Genomic DNA, 20,015 nt, shown 5'->3' on the forward strand with positions numbered 1-20,015 from the left:
ACCCAGATCTGCACGAAGCACATATGAAAGTACACAAATAAGCAGCAGAGGCAGCAGCCGGAGTCCGCAGCATCATTCCCTATTCGTCAAGGCGAGGGCCAGGGGTGCCGTCATTAGAATTCCGTTGCCGTGGCAACCGGTTCAGAGCAGCCTGCCGGCTTGGTGGCGGGACTCAGAGTCTACCACAGTCTGACACACCGCGAGCTGCCCACCCTGTCTCCCTGCTCAGTGTGACCCCATCCCTTTCCCTCTTCCCCCCTACGCTCCTTTACACGATGTGACAAAGCCTCACGGGAGGTCAAACCTGGTGAGTGTGCAACAAACCTGGTGAGTGTGCAACAAGAGCATTCTGCAGCAAAAGGGTGGACCACCTTTAAAATGTTTATATGATACTAGAAGTACTAAATTAAACATCCAGTAAAAAAACGAGACAAATATAGTAACACAGCTTAAAAAAACAGCTGAGAACTGTCTGGGCGTGGTCCTAATGGTACCCATGATTCCCTCTGTGCCAGCCTGCTAAGGCACTGAAGTAGCACTGAACACAACAGCATAAGGGAAAACTAGCTCTACATATACAGGTGATGTTGTAGATCCTACCGTGTCCAAACTATTCTCCAACTTTTGAATGGTGACAGAGTATAAGGTTCTTATTCATTTTACTGCTGGACATGCACCCATGGAGTGCCAGCATAGGTGGTTGAATGAATGATCAAACGGATGGATAAACATTTAAACAGCCAACCAAAAGACAGACGACAGGCAGACTGGTGAGATAGCTCACTTATGCTTGCTAGGTAAGCAGGCCTGGATCGTCCAATGGGTTTTATGAGCACATGCCCAGGGGCCTGAGCCATTAGGTAGCCCCCGTGAGCAATTATGGGAAAATCTAAACAGTTATTTTGACTCGCAATGAGAACTTTACTAGCAGCACAGCAGAAAAATTAATTGATTTGTCATTGTGTTGCGGCCAATCATAATCCTGACGCTCTCCATATCTGTCCTAAACGCCATTTTGTCCTTCAATCAGTGCTAAGTAGATGTTCACTACCGGCTAAGATTTTTTACAGTTTGGGTTTTTTTAGTTTGCTGCTTTTTTCTGTTTTTATGTACAACCCCATTTCCAAAAAAGTCGGGATGCTGTGCAGAATGTAAATAAAAATAGAGTGCAATGATATGCAAATCATGTAAACCAAATTTTAAAGGAAAATACGACAAATACAACAAATCAAATGTTCAAACTAAGAATTTTTAATGTTTTTTGAAAAAATATTTGCCCATTTTGAATTTGATGCCAACAACACATTCCAAAAAGGTTGGGACGGGGGGCATGTTTATGACTGTGTTTCATTACCCCTTCTTTCAACAACACTCTGTAAGTGTTTGGGAACTGAGGAACAACAGTTCGGGGTCTCCTCTGTCATATTTTTCATTTTATAGTGCAGCAAATGTTATCAGTGGGTGACAGATCTGGACTGCAGGCAGGTCAGTTTAGCACTCGGACTCTTTTAATACAGAGCCAAAACTTGTATATATCGTATTTTCATTCTTGTCTTCTCGATGCCATGAAAATTACATTGGCATTGCAAAAAAAGTAATAATTAGGCAGTTTAGCGCTGCCTGTTGTGTCAGCCAACACCAGAGTCACACTGTTGCACCAAATTTGATATGGTAATCTATCAAGGCTGATGTCAGCTTCTTATTCAAAGTGGCTAAAGTTCAGCATTTTCTATCCCAGAGCAACACAGAGAAATTTGTTTATGCATTTTGTTACAAGTACAGTTGATCACTGTAATGCTCTTCTTGCTGGGCTTGCTAATAAAACTATCCATCCTCTACAACTCATACAGAATGCAGCAGCACAGATCCTAACAAAAACAAAACAGAGAGATCACATCACTCCCATTTAGAAAGAACTGCACTGGCTACCTGTATCTTTTTAGATAGATTTCAAAGTTCTGCTACTAGTTTTTAAGGCTCTATTTGATCTTAAAGCTCTACTTACATCACAGAGTGTCTGTCTGTTTGTGTTCCAGCACGTGATCTTAGAGCTGCAGGTACTCGCCTTCTGAAAACACCTTCTGGAGAGACTCTTTCAGTTATTCTGCTTCTATTACTGAGCTCTTCAGTATGCCAGTGTTTGTCTATGCACTGCTTGGCAATGTGCTTGATTTTATACACCTGTTAGCAATGGATGTGGCTCAAACACCTGAACTCAATAATGAATTAATTTGGCCATATATGTGTTCAACGTATGTGCAGGCAACTTCAGCTTTAGCGCTGGCAGCGTGTTTTGCACCTCCTGGTAATCCCTGTGATGAATCCAGCTTGCTTGGCTTCATACTGGGCACCATGTCTCTCCACACCTACGCTGTCTTTTAGCATGAGCCCTGAGTGAAATGGGATTAAGGACACCCTCAGGAGATACGGCCAGCTCACTGGCTTTGGCACAAAGCTGTATGATATATAAGACTTACCATGGAAAATGGAACTCAGATATTAATGGGTCATCCAGGTGCATATTGGCATGAAACATTATCTTTTGTTCACTAGAAATAAAGTTCTGTCACACCCTCCTGACACCCTTTTAACCCCTTCAAATCCCAGGCTTATGACATACTGAAGCTTCAATGCAAACTAGTTGAGCTATTTTTAGGTTATCCAAAGCTGTTTTTAGAAGAAAAACTTGTATCTCCATTTTTGACGTTTTTCAGTTTTTGACGTAATTTGAAAATGCCTTTTGCCTTTTACATTGTATGTAAATTTCATGATGAATGGATTAAAAGAAATGACCCAAAATGACTTTGAAAAAAGTCTGGTTCCATTGACTTACATTAAAAGTAAAGTAGGTTTTTTCCTTCTCCTGTAAAGTTACATTTTGGAGATACAAGGTTTTCTTCTGACAGCAGTGATAAGTGTGTAATAAACCTGACCATTTAAGGGCCTGAGCAACATTACATAAAAAGCTAATTGATCCTGGAGATTTTTACATATACAGTAAAGTGCAAAGGTCTTAATACCCTTCGTATGACCTAAAAATAGCTGAATAATAGCTTGGATAACTATGTTATCCAAGGTGGTTGCTAAAGTTTTACTAAACCATTGCTATTATAGGTGGTTGCTAAGGTGTTGCTAGGTTGCTAGGGAAGTGTACTAAGTTTTTTTTTTGCCAGCCCGTTGCTATGGTATCTCAGGTGGTTGCTAAGATGTTGCTAGGCTATTGCTATGGTATGTGTGTGTGGGTCTATATGTATGGTGGTATGTATGTGAGTCTTTTTGTAATGTCTATGAGGGGCAGTGTGAGATGTCCTTTGTGTCATCATCTGTGGCAGTTAGATTTAACTTTCTTAACATTTCGGCATTCATTTCCCAGTTAGCAAAATTTGTCACCTCCTTGGTTTGTTCTGGCCCAACATACGGTTGGGTCATCGGCCCAGATCTAGCCCGCATACTGTAAAATGAGTAGAACTAAAGGACATGGCCCAAATTTGGCCCCAGTCTGGGCCAGCTACATTGTTGGTCCACAACATTCACGCCAAAGTTGTCCCATGAATGTAGACACGTGGCAAAACCATATGAAGCTGTCCAGGATCTGGACCTATTCTGGCCCGCATGCCTAGCATTTACCCAGTGGTCAACCAACACTCACATAGGAAAGCCAGAATTGGCCCCAAACTGCCTGCTATCTGCTATGTAATGTGTTTAAACAAATGCTGTGCAAAAGCCATAAAATCAGTCCCAAAAGTGTAAGCACGCTATTCCCTTATAGGCTCTACGATCCTGCAAAGTTTTGTAGTTCTAGCTCGAAAACTGCTTCGTCTGAACAACTTAATAATGGAGCTCTACAGACGCAAATGTACACTGAATCCACAAAAGCCAGACAATGCAGTGTGTAAAAATGTCCGACTCAAAAATGCACTAAATCATGAACAGTCAGCACCACAGCATCAGTGCTCATGTGTGCATCACTGAAGATAATACTGAGTATGCATTATGCAACAGTGTTGACATCAGCAGTACAGAAAGAGGCTGATGGCCAGAAATGTCCTATCTCTTCACGAAGAGAGCATCAAGAGAAGAGTGGACATCAGAGTGGACTCGCAGCTTCAGTCCCTTTGGCCCAGTAACTGACAGCTGACCTGACTGACCAAATCCTTTTCGACATTTAAAAAGATTTTAAGGTCTACCAGTGCTTGTGTCATTAAGCTTTTTCTTCTTCACGCCACTATCAGCATTCATGCATTAGGAGGGGTGTCCACATATTTTTGGCCATACAGTGTGTATCATCTAAGCTCATCTACCATTTCTTCGAAAACCAAGGGTACTTACAGAGAGTTTCTCCTCATTTGCTGCAATTACAGCCCCTACTTGTCTGGGGAGGCTTACACTAGATGCTGGAACATTGCTGTGAGGATTTGATTGCATGCAGTAATCATCTGAATAACTGATTGATGGAGGATCTGCTGTATATGGTTCTATATTGCACCAAAAAGGGTTCTTCTATTGTTGCTACAATCTTGACATCGTAAAAATAAAAGATTTTTGGTGCTATATAGAACCATTTTCAAAAAGGTTCTATATAGAGCAACTTAAAACACATTCTCCATCAATCTGAGGGACTGGATTTTACCACTGGATTTTACCATCCAAAGAACCATGTAAGCATAAAATGGTTCTATATAGAACTCATGGTTCTAAATAAAACCATTACTAAAGAACACCTGAAGAACAATCTAGGCAGTAGTAAGTATTACATTCCTTGTGATTAAGAAGACTGTGTTTGTAATTTTAAGGCCTTTTCATTTTAAGGAGTTCTTTATCTGCACAGTAGATGTTCCTGATTTGTTAACTATAGCAAAGCAGCCCTGTATGATAGCAAGAAGCCCTACTACCCAAAGAGACAAATGGAAATGCTTCAAAGAAATGATTCTTTTCTCAATGTGTCTGTGATCCCGAATTTCCCATCTCACCAATCTCTCTGCGGTGATGGTGTTAATTCTTACTGATCTCAGAGCTCGGTGAAATATTCATTTCATGCTTTGACTCTTCAGCTCCCTCGGGGCCTGGATGTCTCATGTCTTGTTAAGGTTTTGTGGATTTTTGTTCAATTATTCAGTAATTTTACAAGGAGCTGGCAAGGAATACAAGGAATACTTCAAGGACTGGAGTGCAATGCCAGATCCACCACTGTGTCCTTGTACTATTTCAAAAACTAGCTCATCGGTTATTTTTTGCACTCTTTTCATTTTACTTACAAGACCTAAAAATGTACTATTATATTTCACACACATTTCCATACATATATAGCACTATGGAAAATGCACTGACCATCGCTATTGTCAAGCAGAAAGCGGAATTTAAAAGAACAGTACACAGAAGCCTCATCAACTAAATATAATATCAGAATTATTTAGCATTTATTGAGTCTCTTTGCCTTTATTATTCCTTTCGTTTCTGTGAGACTTGCTTTCGGTTTTTCAAAAAAAATTGCAGGGATATTTTTCCATATTTTGAAAGTTCAGTCCTAGATGTTGGTTGCATTTTCTGCTTCTCATGATCCAAGCAATCAAACATATTCAGTAATCCTGAGATCTAGACTGTTCTGATCTGTTTTTTTTTCATGTTGATGGTATGTATTTACATGATGGAAATGTGTATGATGTGCAAACCTGGAAGCGAACTGGATTTCCATCTTTGTAAGTGTTTTTTATTGTGTTTAAATGTAATTTTTTACTGTGGAGGTACAATATTATTTGATATGAATGAAACTTCTTTGTGGAGACACGTGAATTGTTTTCATGTCATATCATAAGTATCATAAGTGACGTAAGAGCATTTATGATGCTTTTTTTTGACACCTCATTCTGCGTGAGGAGTTTGTTTGCAAGGTCACCAAAAAAGTGAACATAGTGCAACAATTTCAAGGCATTATTCAATAAAAGCCAAACCATCTACCTAACAATTACTAAAGGTTAAATAGAGCTGCTAACTATAGATATACATACATAGATGCTGCGTTGGGTCCAGCCAGGCACGTCAACAGCACCGCCATTTTGGGCCGGTCAACATTGCTGCTGGACTGCATTCAGTACCATTACAGAGCAGCAGTTTAAGAATGCTACTGTCCAAATTTATACTATTTCAAGAATATTGTTCTCAGAAAGCGGGATGTGATTATATAATGGAGGGGACGCAGTGATCCACGCTCATGTTTGTGTGATGCGTATTGTTTGTGTGATGTTTATGTGCAGATATGGCCGTGTGGTTAATGAGGCACAGAGAACCTGTTGATGTGATTGTTTTTCCTCTGGTTTTATATTAAACTTATTTCATTTAATAGTCTATTCAGGGGATCTTAACCTTATGTAGTAGTTATTTATTTACAATGAGGGTTAATGCTTTGTAGGTAAGTTACAGCATTCCTCAATCCATGTAGATATTCATAATAAATTAACGTTAGAACCTTCTTACACGAACCTGAAGTTAGCTTCTTATTAGCCAGCTTCTTGTTTGAATTTTCCCGTTCCACCTTAAATGGTGCAGATTTAGGCACCAGAAAGTGACTACTGCAGCCTCAGATAGAGAACAACAGACAATGTGGCATCTAGGTATGTATATCTATGCTGCCAACTAGGACAGCAAAGCTAGATAGCTTTAGCTTAGCTAGTAGGTTAACAGCTCTGCTCACCACAGAACATTTAAAGCACCCACACAAGTTTGATAATGATTCAATTCTGAGGGAGTGAAGTCGAGCAGCTGACGCTGAAGGGACAGAAAGATGAAAATAAACCTGTTCTGTGGTGTTTGGATCTGTAGCCTGATTAGCTAACTTAACATTAGCTTAGCTAGCAGGCTACAGACCCAAACAGAGCCACACACCACAGTACAGGTTTGATTCTGACTGACTTTTAGCATGTAGATGCTAAAAACCCATTTCTGAGAAAGAAAAAGTCGAATGACTTGTGTTGGAGTGACAGAAAGCTAAAATCTAACCTGTTCTGTGATGTTTTGGCCTGAAGTGTTTTGGCTAAGCTAATGAGAACTTAGTTAAAAGTGCCACACACAGCCCATAGCATGGGCTTGGTTCTAGCTAATGTTGGAATGCCAAAATGACACTTGTTTAGAGGATAACTGAGAGTGCAAAGTCAAGTTAGTGGTATTAAAGTGACAGAAAACTGAAATGGAATGTGTTCTCTGGTGGGCGTAGCTCTGATTTTCCCTTCTATTTATCAAGGAGGTCCTACACCATCGATCAGTGAGCATTTCTAAAATATAAATGGGTGGAATCCTTGCTGAAATAAACAGAACAGACCAGCAAGCATTTCATGCTGGTCTAAGCTGGTCTAAACTGGTCTATGCTGATTTATGCTGGTCTAATGTTGCTCTAGTTCTGGTTTAGCTAGTCACCCTAGCATGGTCATGCTGGTTGACCAGTATACCAACATCTAAACACAACATATGCTGATTTTGGTGATCAACCATGCTGGGCTATGCTGGTTTTTCTAGCAGGGACATGTTTATTTGGCTGTTAAGACGTAGGATACAAATTTCACAGGTCATACTTTAAAATAGCATAATTACTTACTGCTGTTATTTTCAAATACTGCAGTATATTTTATTACCATTATACCACCCAACTCTACGTAATGGCCTTTTTGACTGGATATTAAAAAAATAAAGAGTGTTTTTTTTACATTGTATGGTCAGGCAAAAAAATAGGAGGTCTTTTTTTTTTTATTCCAAATCACCTCAAACAGAAATATATGTCATAGAGTAATCAATAACAACACAAAACTGTGTTGATGCAAAATATCCATCAACAGTGTTCGGACCTTTCCGAAGGCTTCCTTTTCATATTTTGCTGTAGGTCAGAAAATGAAGGCGGTCTTGAGGGAATTCTTTGCCCATCGAGTGACTAAAGCATGTGTCTCTTCCACATCCCAGCTCTGAGTTACATAAGTTCTGTTACTTCTGGTCACTGCGTCCACATGCATCTCAAACTAGTCCCTCTGCATCCCAGGCAGAGAAATCTTGTTAAGGCATCTTTATGCAGGCAACTGTTTTAAGTTGAATAAATAGTATATAATGTCAAAATATCTTCCGAGTGCTGCTGTTCTATACTCGGTTAATGTCAGAAGGGACTGGCATGAAGACCCCCTGCCTGTCTGTCAATGTGACAATGGCTTTAAGGCAGATTTTCATTGTAGATCTGTGGTAAGTAGCATAATCCTGACTTAGAATAGATTTTGTACCACTATATTAATAGGCCAGATTTATTATGTTTGCAATGTTTTCTTGATAGAGAAGGCACAATAGCATACTTTACTTTCTGATTAGCAATGATGGAATATATTTCAGTGGAGATTTTTATGATTTACAACATAAGAAGTGAACCAGATTCTCATCTTCACAGATTAGCAAGCAACTCAACATTGCTACAAGCCTTTTTCTTGTGTCTAAATGCTCTTTTTATGCTTTTTTATATCAAGAAAGCTGCAGTTTCTCTCCCACTTTCACCCCTCATTGCTCACTAGCAGCTCAGCATAGCTTAACATTTCACATATAGAGAGCCAACAGTGTGAGCTGATGACAGAGTTACTGGGAGGCCCAATACAAAAGAGGGGTGGGGCATTGGAGCATGGATGGCCTGCACAAAAAACAGGAAACTAAGGGATGATAAATGCACCGTAGATCTGTTCTGAGTGGTCAGGAGAGCCACATTTCCAGCAAATCACCAAAAATCTGCCCATTTATGAAATGTATCTGCAGCTGTATCTTCCGCAACCATGTAGTGCATCTGTAAAATGCAGCTAAACGAAAGTGATGCAAGCGAATCCTCCAGTGTTAATCAATGTTTAATTTTTTTTTTTGTTTACTTTCACTTTGTTTTTTGCTGTGTGCTGCTGTAAAAGCATATAAAAAGTAATTGGTTTGGTGGAGCATGAAGATTAGTTAGTGGGTCACATGACCCCCTGATGCCAGTCCTGGTAACAAGGAAAATAATTCATTTGATTATATTTATTTAAAATATCCAAGTGGATTTACATTTATTTTCTTGTATGAACATTTCATGTAAGAGTAAAAGGTCAAAAGAATGCTCTATTTAACACTTTACAGAGAGAACTCAACCAAGAGCCCGGTAGGTACTAGTATTATACTGGACCAGTGCTCTCAAACACACACACACTCGTCTGTACCTCGCTCCAGCATCTGACAAGCACACCTGCTCACCTCACCCTGTGATTACAGCCTATTTCTGGAGCAGCTCACTGTCCACACTGACCTTCTCCTCCAACTTGGAAACAAAGTCTAAATCTGGGGTGTAAACCAGCACTTCTATTTCTCTTAGGCTGGCTTTACAAGGTGAAACTTGGTGGAACCTACATAAAACTAAATTGCACTTGAGTTGCATAATGTCAAGCAGACCGCAACTCAAGTGAAACTTGATGTAGGTTCCAAGCAACAAAAGTTGCTTGCAACTTTCCAAAACCCAGTCGCAAGAACTTTGTGGAACCACTTTTATTAAACAGCCAATACAATAATGCATGACATATGATATTCTTTGAGATGAGTTCACCGGATCATTGGACAAAAAAACAATTGCTTATTGTGCAGTTGGAAAGGAGACCTCCAACCCCACCCCCCCAAAACATGAGGTTCCCAAAGCTAATGTTTCTGTAACCAGCTGCATTAAATAGCCAGCTAATGCCAAGAGCAGTTTAATCAGCTGCTTGTGGCACCGTTCATTCTTCTTTATAGCCTGCTGTTATCGTGATAAACGTAGCTACATTCATTTTCTCCTCTCTTGATGTCCCCTAATTTTACACAGAGCTTAGATTCATTAGCAGAAGAAAAGGATGATCCACATTGTTACCAGTATAAAGTTCAAAATCCGGGGTCTGTCATGGTATGGGGGTGCACTTACTGCCTGTCGCATAGGTTACATCTGTAATCTATATGGTTATGCAGCTGACTAACAGAACAATTCCAAAACAAATCTGCTCTCAAAACTTGATCAATTTTGGAGTCTTTAAACTATGACGGTGTTTTAGGGCCACTGTTAAAAAAAATAGTAGACTTGTCATAATATTTCGAGAAAAAAGTCATAGTGCCTCGAGAAAAAAGTCGAAATATTTAGAGAAAAAAGTCTGAATATTTAGACAAAAAAAGTCGCAATATTTTGAGAAAAGATGCCGTACTATTCCGTGAAAGAAGTCATATTATTACGCCTGTTATTAGTGTAAGAAACGGCTGAAATGGCTGTGCAGGAAACTGTGTTCATTTAGAATGAAGAGCCAAACAGACTCGGAGGAAACTGTCTGTCTGTATTGTTGAAGGAGAATCGCAGGCAGGGTCGTCTACATGGCTATCAGTGGCTACATCTCTGTACCATTCAAAGAGGGCATGAAGTTTCACAGACAGTGAGAATGATAATCAAAATGATCGATCCACAAAGAGACAGGAGTGAGTGGAACTCCAGCGTGCCAGTACAGCAACCAAGACCCCAACGCGTTATGGCAGCCCCGCTACAGATAAGCCCACTTTATCCTCCAAATCCTCAAAATAGTACGACTTTTTTCTTGAAAAATTACGACTTCATTCCCGAAGTCTAATATTTTTATTTTTATTAACAGTGGCCCTAAAACGCCGTCGTACCAAACAATCACATAAGTGTTGTTAAATGGTTATGTAGTCCAGTGCTAAACACACATCTGTCCTGACTTTTTTGGAAGGTGTTGCAGGCTTCACATTTGGAATGAGCGTATATTTACAATAATGGTTAAATAAAAGTTCATAAGGATAAACATCAAATATTGTCTTTTTGTACTGCTTTAAAAAGAATACAGGTCAAACTGAATTTACTAATCACTGCTTTCTTTTTTATTTATAGGGGATTTGTTTGAAAGAAGAGTGGAGAGCCACTTTATGCCACTGTTCAGGATACTTTATGTCTTCATTAACTATGGAAATACTGCTTTAACCCCTTAAATGGCCAGGGCCTGCCAGAGGGCCCAAACGTTTATAACACACCTTTATACATAAAAATAGCTCAACTGGTTTGCATTAAAGTCTCTTTAGTAACTGAAAATTTTAAAGATTTTACTCTAAGCTTAACTTGATGTTGACCCAGTCATAGCCATAGCCATATTCCTACATACTGTAAAAGATAAATAAATGGTTTGTTTGATTTACAAATAACATACAGCATGTTTGTTTTCATATTCAGTTCTCAAAAATGTATTTGCAAAAGGCATCTTTTGACATTGTGTACTCGTCCTGTTTACACTTTAATTAGAGTTTGTAGCAGCTAAAAGCAGAATTCAGACTCCACTGATTTTTCAAAAACTCTGCATAATTAAAAGGTGGAGATGTAAACAAAGTCATTCAGAGTGGTTTGGTGTGAAATGCTCCATTCTAAATAAACTTGCCAAGTCAGAATTATCACAGTGGTGGTGATAGGAACCAGACGTCTGATGAGTTTAATGCCTCTAAAAGCTCCCTCACAGAAGGTTACTACATGAAATGGTTAGATTTGTGAAGCCTGGTGTCTGACGCATTCTTTTATGATAGTTTTATCTTAAAATGTATTTTAATAGTCCCCAAAGGAACTTGTTACTATAAAATCCCAGGTGATAGGTCCTCGCAACACATCAGCAGCCACTTGGGATACCATAGCAATGGCATAATAACTAGGCCATTGCTGTCGTATCCCAAGTGGATGCTAAGGTGTTGCTGGGTTGTCCCAGGTGATTACTAATATGTTGCTAGGCCTTTGCCATGGAATCCAAGGTGGTTGCTAACATGTTGAACGTGTTGCTAGGCCACAGCAATGTTATCCTATGAGGTTGCTAAGGTATTGCTAGGCCATTGGTATGGTATCCCAGGTGGTTGCTAAGATATTGAAAGTGTTGCTAGGCCATTGGTATGGTATCTCAGGTGGTTGCTAGTATGTGTGTGTGTGTCTATATGTGTGCTAGTATGTACGTGAGTCTGTATGTAATGTCTATGAGGGCCAGTATGAGAGATGTGCCTTACAACATAATTTGCGGTAGTTCTCAACATTTCACCATTGATTTCCTATGGGATAAAAAATTGTGTTTGGACAAACGCTGTACAAAACCATATGTGCATATGGTCCAAAGAGCACAAGCACACTGTTCCTGTATAGGCTCTATGAGCCTGCAAAGTTTTGTGGTTCTAGCTTAAAAAATAAATTTACAATTGTATGCAAAAGTTTGCGCACCCCAGTCAAATTACATGATTTGTTGATTTTCTAAGTGAAAATAAGTTAGCACCTCTGCGGAGAACACGCCTCTGCACATTTTAATGCACAACTACTGTTTTTTGCAGAATTTAACATATCAGGAAACAAAATAAAGCATAAAATGTGGCCTGTGCAAATGTCATGGCACATTTGAGACTAAAATTTGCAGAAAATGCTATATTTAAGTGTGTTCTCTATAGAGGATGTCTACTTATTTATCACTTAGAAAATCAACAAAATATGTAATTTCATACTTCTGCATTTGACTGTACAATCCAAGGTGGTCTCAGAGTGCCCCCAAGTGGACAGAAATAGACATGCATTTAGGCATGGAATGCATTGCACAGTTGGTAACAGTGGCTGGATTGTAAAACATTTTCAAGGGGGATGGTGGGTTCATCAGACTGGGATGGGGAGGCGGGGGTTATAAATACCTATACTTATTTATTTAGCCTATAGAAGCCTTTTCAGAGCAGGCAAAATGCCAGTAAGTCACATCTTAGATGAGATCACCTACAAATGGAATGTAAACGGGGATGGGGATTTAACCAGGGGAATGGGGATTTAACAAGGGGGGTGGGGGCTTTTGTCTTTTTTTGTTGATTGCATTCCCCTTTTGACTATGTCAAGTGAGTTTGTTCAAAGTTTGTTCACACATTTTCCACATCTATTTATTATTAGATGTCTTAAACATATTTGTTACTTATGTTTAAATCTGTACAGTGATTGAAGTTTCTTTTTACAAGAATTTCAATTGGATTCTTATTAGACTGATATTATGAAGCTCAACCTTTCTTTTTTATGGCATGACAGTACATGAGTAATACAGATTAGTATAAGACAGGATTAGGGGAATATTTTATGATGCAAAAGTATTAGAGATGATTGAAGTAGTGGACAACGACATAAAAATTGCATAGTTTGTTACACTTACAGGGCTTTTTTTTATAAGAGGATGTTTACAGATGTTCAAGGAACATGGTATTAAATCTGACACTACAAGCACATACATACATTTTCTGAACCACATCCTTCTGGGTTGTAGTGCAGGAGCCTATTCCAGCACTCACTGGGCCGAAGGAGACACCCTGGACAGGTCACCAGTCCAGCAGACACACAGACATACACATTCTCATGGCCAATTTAGCATCTCCAATTCACCTGACTGCATGCATTTGGACTGTGGGAGGAAACACACAAACTCCATACAGAAAAGACCCTGGTTACCCGGCCAGGGAATCAAACACAGACCTTCTTGCTGTGAATAATTTTCTCATTATTTTGAGATAGTAATTATTATGAGATATTACGTCATAGTTGAGAAACTTTCTCATTATTATTGAACACCAAGGCATAATTATGAGATAGATTCACTATTGTGAGTTAGCAAGTTACTATAATGATATGCTACGCCATAACTAGGAGATACTAAGTTACAGTTGTGGAAAATTCTCATTATTCTAACTTAGTAAAGAGCTACATGTTTTCCTCCAGTGGCGGAAATGAGCTTCCATACATTTCAGTCTCGTTAGGCACACATAAGGTAAAACGGGCTCAGCAGACTTCCGCATACTGGCTGCACTGGTTCTCCCCCCTTTACTCTCCCTCTCTCTGTGGTCGGGGGGCACTGCTTTGGACTAGATCCGAAGGAGCTGCAGCGTCGTTAGCAGTTAAGCCTTGAGGTACTGAGGAATAACTGAGCTAATCTGGGCTAATTCATTCGCTCCTGGGTTTTGCAGAGAGCACTTAACGCTCAGCACCAACAAGAGCTTGAAGAGTTAATATCGAGCGCGAGCAAAGTTGAGGTAACTCAGCTAAACGTTGTGATTTGCCTCCTTTTTTTTCCTCCTCCACCAGATTCAGACTTCTTACCAGACCCGACTGAGCGTTTGGTGCTGCACTAACTGGTAAGTTTTCCTTCGACTTTTGTTTTTTTTTCCAAACCAGTTGTTTCGTCTGCCTCCCTGTCGTCTGGTTCGGACGGGTTTCTTGTTTAACAACAAAAAAACTTGATTTACCACAGAACTGGAGTGTCTATTCGAATTCGCCGTCCCACCTTAAAACGGCGCAGCAGTTACACTCTGTCGAACGTGCAGATTGAACGAGCTGCTGCACCATTTAAGGTGGAACGGAAAAATCGAAATTAAGCGTCGTCTACACAGCAGCGTGTGCGTTTTCTGCTGTAGCTTCACGAAGAATTACCCTCAGTACGCCTTTAGGACACAGTTGGGACCTTTTTTGGAAATAAATATAGTAGTTTTTCTAAACAAATACACTTTTTAGGAGCTGTACTTCGCAGCGTGTGACCAACTATATCAAATTACGTTTCCCAAGCTTGTTTTGCAAACCTATAGCCTGAGCATCTGGAGTGCCATAAATCCAGCATGATTAGAAAAGAATGAAGTAAAAATGAATAAATAAAGGTTAAACCGTTTAGAAATGTGTTGAAAACATCACTTTTCTTGCATAGAATGAAACTGATTATTAAAATAATACGAGCAAGGGTCGTTTTTTTCAGTTTGTTGCCTAAAGGCAACGTTGTGCTAAAGTAGAAAGAGATATAAATAACAGGCTTTTTGCCTGAAATTTTTAGAACTAATACTACAATCTTTTACCTTTTTAATTACAAATATGCAAAAATAGATTCTATTTATATTTATTTTTCTATGAAACCATGTTACCTAAATGACACATTGATGGCCGTAGCGTAAACGTACTGCTTGCTAACTGCTACGTGACCAGATTGATGAGGACATGCTTGTAATATTGCATGCACACGAATGATCTTGGTTAGAAATTGTTAATAAACAAAACAGTTGTAAATAATATTCTAAGTAAAAATTAAAACAATAACTACAATATTCTCTCAAGTGCTTGCAGAAGTGACTGGTTCTATCCATTCCATTGTTGCCCAGTGTTGCTTGTAGGCAACATATATGCTGTATTGTGCAAAAATGGCCTTTATTTATGAAATGTCTTGTCAAAATGACCATTAAGTGCAAGTTATTACTTTTTCTTCCAGGAGATATTCTTGTGTAGGTTAGATATAAGGTATATAAGGAAGGAGAAAGTCAAAGGAAAACAAGTGACAAAACAGGAATAGAGTTAAAAAATGGAGTTGAGAAATTTGTTTCTTTCCATCCTTCCACTGTGAGAAGAAAACTCAACACTGTGTCTGAAAGGACAAAAAAAAGAACATTTGCAGATTAAACAAATAAACCAATGGTGTTCTCAGAACAATGGACTGTACACCTCGGAGTCCAGGCCTCAGTGTCACTGAATGTCTTTTGGATTACTTGGATCATGAAACCTTAGATGTGGAAAAGTATTCCTGCAGGTTTAAAAAAGTCTCTCAAAAAGAATCAAAGCTGCAATAAAGGCAAAAAATTTATATTATATTTAGTTCCTAAAGCGTCCGTGCAGTTTTCTGTTAAGGATATATTCTTTTTTCTAGATGCTAAAAAATAAGGGGTGGTCTCTAACTTTAGCACAGTACTGTATTTATTAACTCTTGTGCAAATGTGAGACATGTTTTTGAAAGATGATATTCGATAACAAACCTGCTTTTCTTCAATCTTCGAGTGCAGGTGTGCCTGCATAAGTGGCACTGTGCCAGAAAGCGGTTTACAAATGCCTAGCAAGAGAGTGTGACCAAATACAAAGTTTTTATTGGTTTATTCAAACCATTTTCTTCACTATGAAGCCTTTCATTGTCATTATATATGTATCATGTCAATGTAAAGTGAGGGTAAAAAGGGTTTGTTGCCCTGAGGCAACATTGTGCAATAAGGTAAAAAATCTGTGTGTTCGTGTTATTGACTATTGATATCAGATACACCTGATGTTGTCTGATTATACAGACATCTGTAGCACATTCAGGTACAACATATAATATATATATTTTTTTTTTGCAGCTGACATATTGTAACACTTTCCTCAAGAGGTCCTCCAAGTGAGCAAAACAGCATTCTGCTACTGTAGGTTAAAGTTCTGTGCTGGGAATGAGGCTCTGTTGTTGTTGACTGCGAGGGAATGTGAGAAATGTAACTAGTCTGGTATGTGCTGGGTGTTCTTTCCTGGCCTTATGGCCTTCAGTCACAGTTGAAACACTCAGTTACGTGTGTAACCCACTGACCAAATATCGTCAGTGCGGCTCTCCAACACTCCACCCCTCCACGCCGTAGCCCGTCTGCCTGGTGCCCCACCATTCTCGAGGTGCCGGGCTTGAAATAGACACCTCTCGCCTTTCTTAGCTGAAAGGGTCAGGAGCTTGCTGGGGGTTGTACAAGTGAACTCCCTAAAGCAGGCTGGCTCTGGCTGATAAGCACACAAACTCAAGGCTTCAGAGGTCAGCTTAAAAACAGCAGTTATGCTTTCATACTGTGATGTGCTACAGTTGGGTTAACCTACTGTCTGGAGTGTTATCCATCAGAAGCCCTAGCACTTGAGATCGATCATAATATCAGTTCTCTTGAGCTGTGGAAGAGGGAATTCCATTGATATTTACGAAAAAAAAAATATGCTGAAATCATTAAGATGTAAACAATCATATTTATAGTGGTTTGATGTGAAATGTGCTATTCTAAAGAGCCAGAATTGTTCACAGCAGTGGTGGTAGGAACCAGACTTCCAAGGAGTTCATTGGTCTCCAAGAAAACCTTTCCAGATTTATCGTTACTTTAACATTATCAACATTAGAGATAAAAACTTATTAGGCACTTGTAGGTTCACTGGTTATTGTAGATAAATAGTAAATAAAATGGCTATATTTCTAGTAGATGTTGTGACCCCTGGTTCCTGTCACCACCAATGTAAAGAAATCATAGTCAGTGAGTTTCTCTATAGTAAACATTTTCACATTAAACAACTTTGTCTCAATAATATATGAAATTTTGAAAAGTGGAATTGGGGAAATATTCAATGTAAATCTCAAATTTTACCATGATTTAAATTGATTTGATTGAATTTTTAGCATGTATTTATTTTAGCATTATTCAGAATTATAGAATTATTTTGAGTAATTATGAATACAGTGGTGAAATTTAGACAATGCAATTTTACACTTGAAAATAGCATTAAAATTGTATTGTGGCCCAACTACTGTTGTAAAACACGCCTTTATCAAGTAGCAAAAAAAAACAGAACGAAAAAACAGTATAACCGCAAGCAGCTATCATTGTGGTCTAAGCACAATAAGGCCAATGTGTGCCAGTATGGGGCCATTCTGAAGATTCTGAAGCCCTCCAATTGTTATCTTTCTTCATGAGGGGTCTCTGAAGAACATCTGTGTTAAACAGAGCTTTTGCAAACATGCTCCACTTTGGCATTAGCTAGAGTCCCGAGTTTCAGTTTCAAACCAGCTGATCTTAAGGCAAACCCTTTTCTAACAAATCATGTCATTTCATGAGAAGTTGTCTACACGATTCTTGATCTTTAGGCATTTTTGTGAGTTAAACTTCACCCCGAAAGGACTCTTTGGCAAGTGGATGCCATACTTTTGACTAAAATGTATTGTTTTTCAATAATTCTTGACCTTCAGATTCTTGCTAAGATTTTGAGGCCAATATTATGTAAATAATTTAAAAAACCTAAGACTGGTTTTAAAAAGTAGGTTTCATAGCTTTTGCCAACGTGAAAAGAGCTAAATGAGGTGGACCAAGAAATCTGGGGAAATTTTTTTTTAAGACTGGTCTCATGGATCAATAGAAATGGGCCAAAAATTAAAATGTTGCTCTGTAGCTCCACCATCAGGACAGTTGGGGTCATTTCACTTGAGTACTGAGTAGAGGGAAGAATACAGTGCCTACCCTCCAAATTTGGTGTCTGGATGATGGTATCTTGTCATCTTAGTGAAGATAAAGGATCATAAGATAAATTCAGGATTGCTGCTTTTATAATTTTAGCTTTGTGGAATACTTTAATTGATTTGTATATCGCTACTGTCAGAAGAAAACCTTGTATCTCCGTTTTTTTTAGTTTTTGAAATAATTTGAAAATGCCTATTGTCCTTTACATTGTATGTAAATTTCATGATGAATGGACCAAAAGAAACAGCTCAAAAAGACTTTGACAAAAGTGGTTCCATTGACTTACATTAAAAGTAAAGTAGGTTTTTTTCTTCTCCTGTAAAGTTACCGTTTTGGAGATATGAGGGTTTTCTTCTGACAACAGCGATATATAAAAATTTTCAGAAACCAAATAGGCAAGGTGGAGGCAAGTGTGGCATGCAGTTTGCACAGTGCTAATTGGTGGCACATAAGCTTCCATTACTGGCTAGCTACATTAGCCCTGTATCTTCAGGAAAAAAATAAAGAAAAACATGTGTTGGCTGACGGACTTAATTTGAGTTAAGGGGGAAAATGTGTAAATTACTTTTATCATCAAACTGTTCCTTTAAGTGAGATGTTTTCCCTGATAGTGCTCTGCAGGAAGTTACGAGGTTCATACACTCTGAAGAACCTGAAGTGGGGGTGTGAAATTCAGCAGAACGCCAAGACAGCCTTGAAGGAATTCCAAGAAGTGTGTTTTTCTCACATTCTCTCTCTCTTCCTCCTCTTTTCCAGGCAAGATGGATCTATCCTTAGCAGCAGCAGTGCTCTGTTCAACCTTCTTAGCGCCAGCATTGGGTGAGTGTTCTTCATTCTGCTTATCATAGTCTTTTAGTTGTTTAAGTTTAAGAGAGGATGTTCCTGCAGGCTCCCCATACAATATGGCCATGTTGTATTGAAAAATATGTATACAGTGTATCCCAGTAAGCTTTATTGACATGTGGTTCTATATATCTCATTCAGAACTCTTTTGAAGTTCTGAAGTTACAGCTGGCTTGTACTCCTTGCAATCTCTACAGCCTTGAAACCATTAAAGCTTGTTTTCTACCCAGTTTAACCTGTTTTCATACATTTAAACCACGTAGGCAGCACTGTTTGTCCCTCTTTTTAGAAACAGGGGCAGCCTCGCCTTCGAGGAATAGTTTGGTTAAACATTCAGTTTGCATGATTTTCTGCTTACACCAAATGTAGTCAATCAGGCAAGACATTTAAGGCCAACTTAATAAAACGTACTCCCAGTTGTGCCGTCCTGCAAAGACACTGTGGTAACGCATTTTCTCATTCATAAAGAAGGATTACCAGCCTGTTGTACCGTTTGCGTGATCTGTAGCTCTACCGCACCCTTTTCGCTCATTTGCATATACCGTTAGCCAACAAAACAACACCCAACAACAACACCTGATTGGTAATTCACCGCTAAGAAGACCATGTGGAGTTTATTATGTCTTTAACCAGTAAGGCAACTTTTTTTGATCCGTTTAAATTGAGCATCAGGGTAAACATTGCAACTGCAGTTGTAAGATGTGAATTGAGAAGAATTTTAGAATTCATTAATGCAGAATTCATTATTTAAATGACATTCGTTTCTAGTAGTCTTTTCTATATTTAGCATTCGGAAGCTTCGGGTTTTTTTTTTTTCTTTCTTTTTTTTAACGGGGCACCTGGTTTTGAGTTAAAGTGGGGGAACTCAAGAAAATGAGCCATTATTTCAACATGATCAGTCAAAATCTTGAGAAAATGAGCCATTATTTCAATGCAATCAGTCAAAGCCCTAAATTAAGCCACTATTTCAACATAATCATTTAAACTCTTCAGGAAATAAAGCCTTATTTTAACACAGTCTTGAAAGTTTTGACAAATTAGTCAAAATCTCAAGAAAATAAGCCATGATTTCAACATAATCAGACAAATCTCCAGAAAAT

General features: G+C 38.8%; 1 protein-coding gene across 4 annotated transcripts in view; it reads left to right on the plus strand.

Moving 5' to 3' along the window:
- Positions 1-13,808: 13,808 nt before the first annotated feature.
- Positions 13,809-20,015, plus strand: part of fxyd6l (FXYD domain containing ion transport regulator 6 like) — a 31,973-nt gene continuing 25,766 nt past the window's right edge. For 2 of the 4 annotated variants that reach the window (XM_036593411.1, XM_036593428.1), the window contains exons 1-3: positions 13,813-13,947; positions 14,123-14,172; positions 18,829-18,891. In XM_036593411.1, coding sequence (XP_036449304.1) covers positions 18,834-18,891 — 58 coding nt within the window. In that variant the 5' untranslated portion in view covers positions 13,813-13,947; positions 14,123-14,172; positions 18,829-18,833. Of the gene's footprint in view, positions 13,948-14,122; positions 14,173-18,828; positions 18,892-20,015 lie in introns of all 4 variants that reach the window. The other 2 variants (XM_036593437.1, XM_036593419.1) reach the window with 2 other exon arrangements.

The sequence above is a fragment of the Colossoma macropomum genome, unplaced genomic scaffold, assembly GCF_904425465.1.
Source record: "Colossoma macropomum unplaced genomic scaffold, Colossoma_macropomum, whole genome shotgun sequence".
NCBI lineage: Eukaryota > Metazoa > Chordata > Actinopteri > Characiformes > Serrasalmidae > Colossoma > Colossoma macropomum.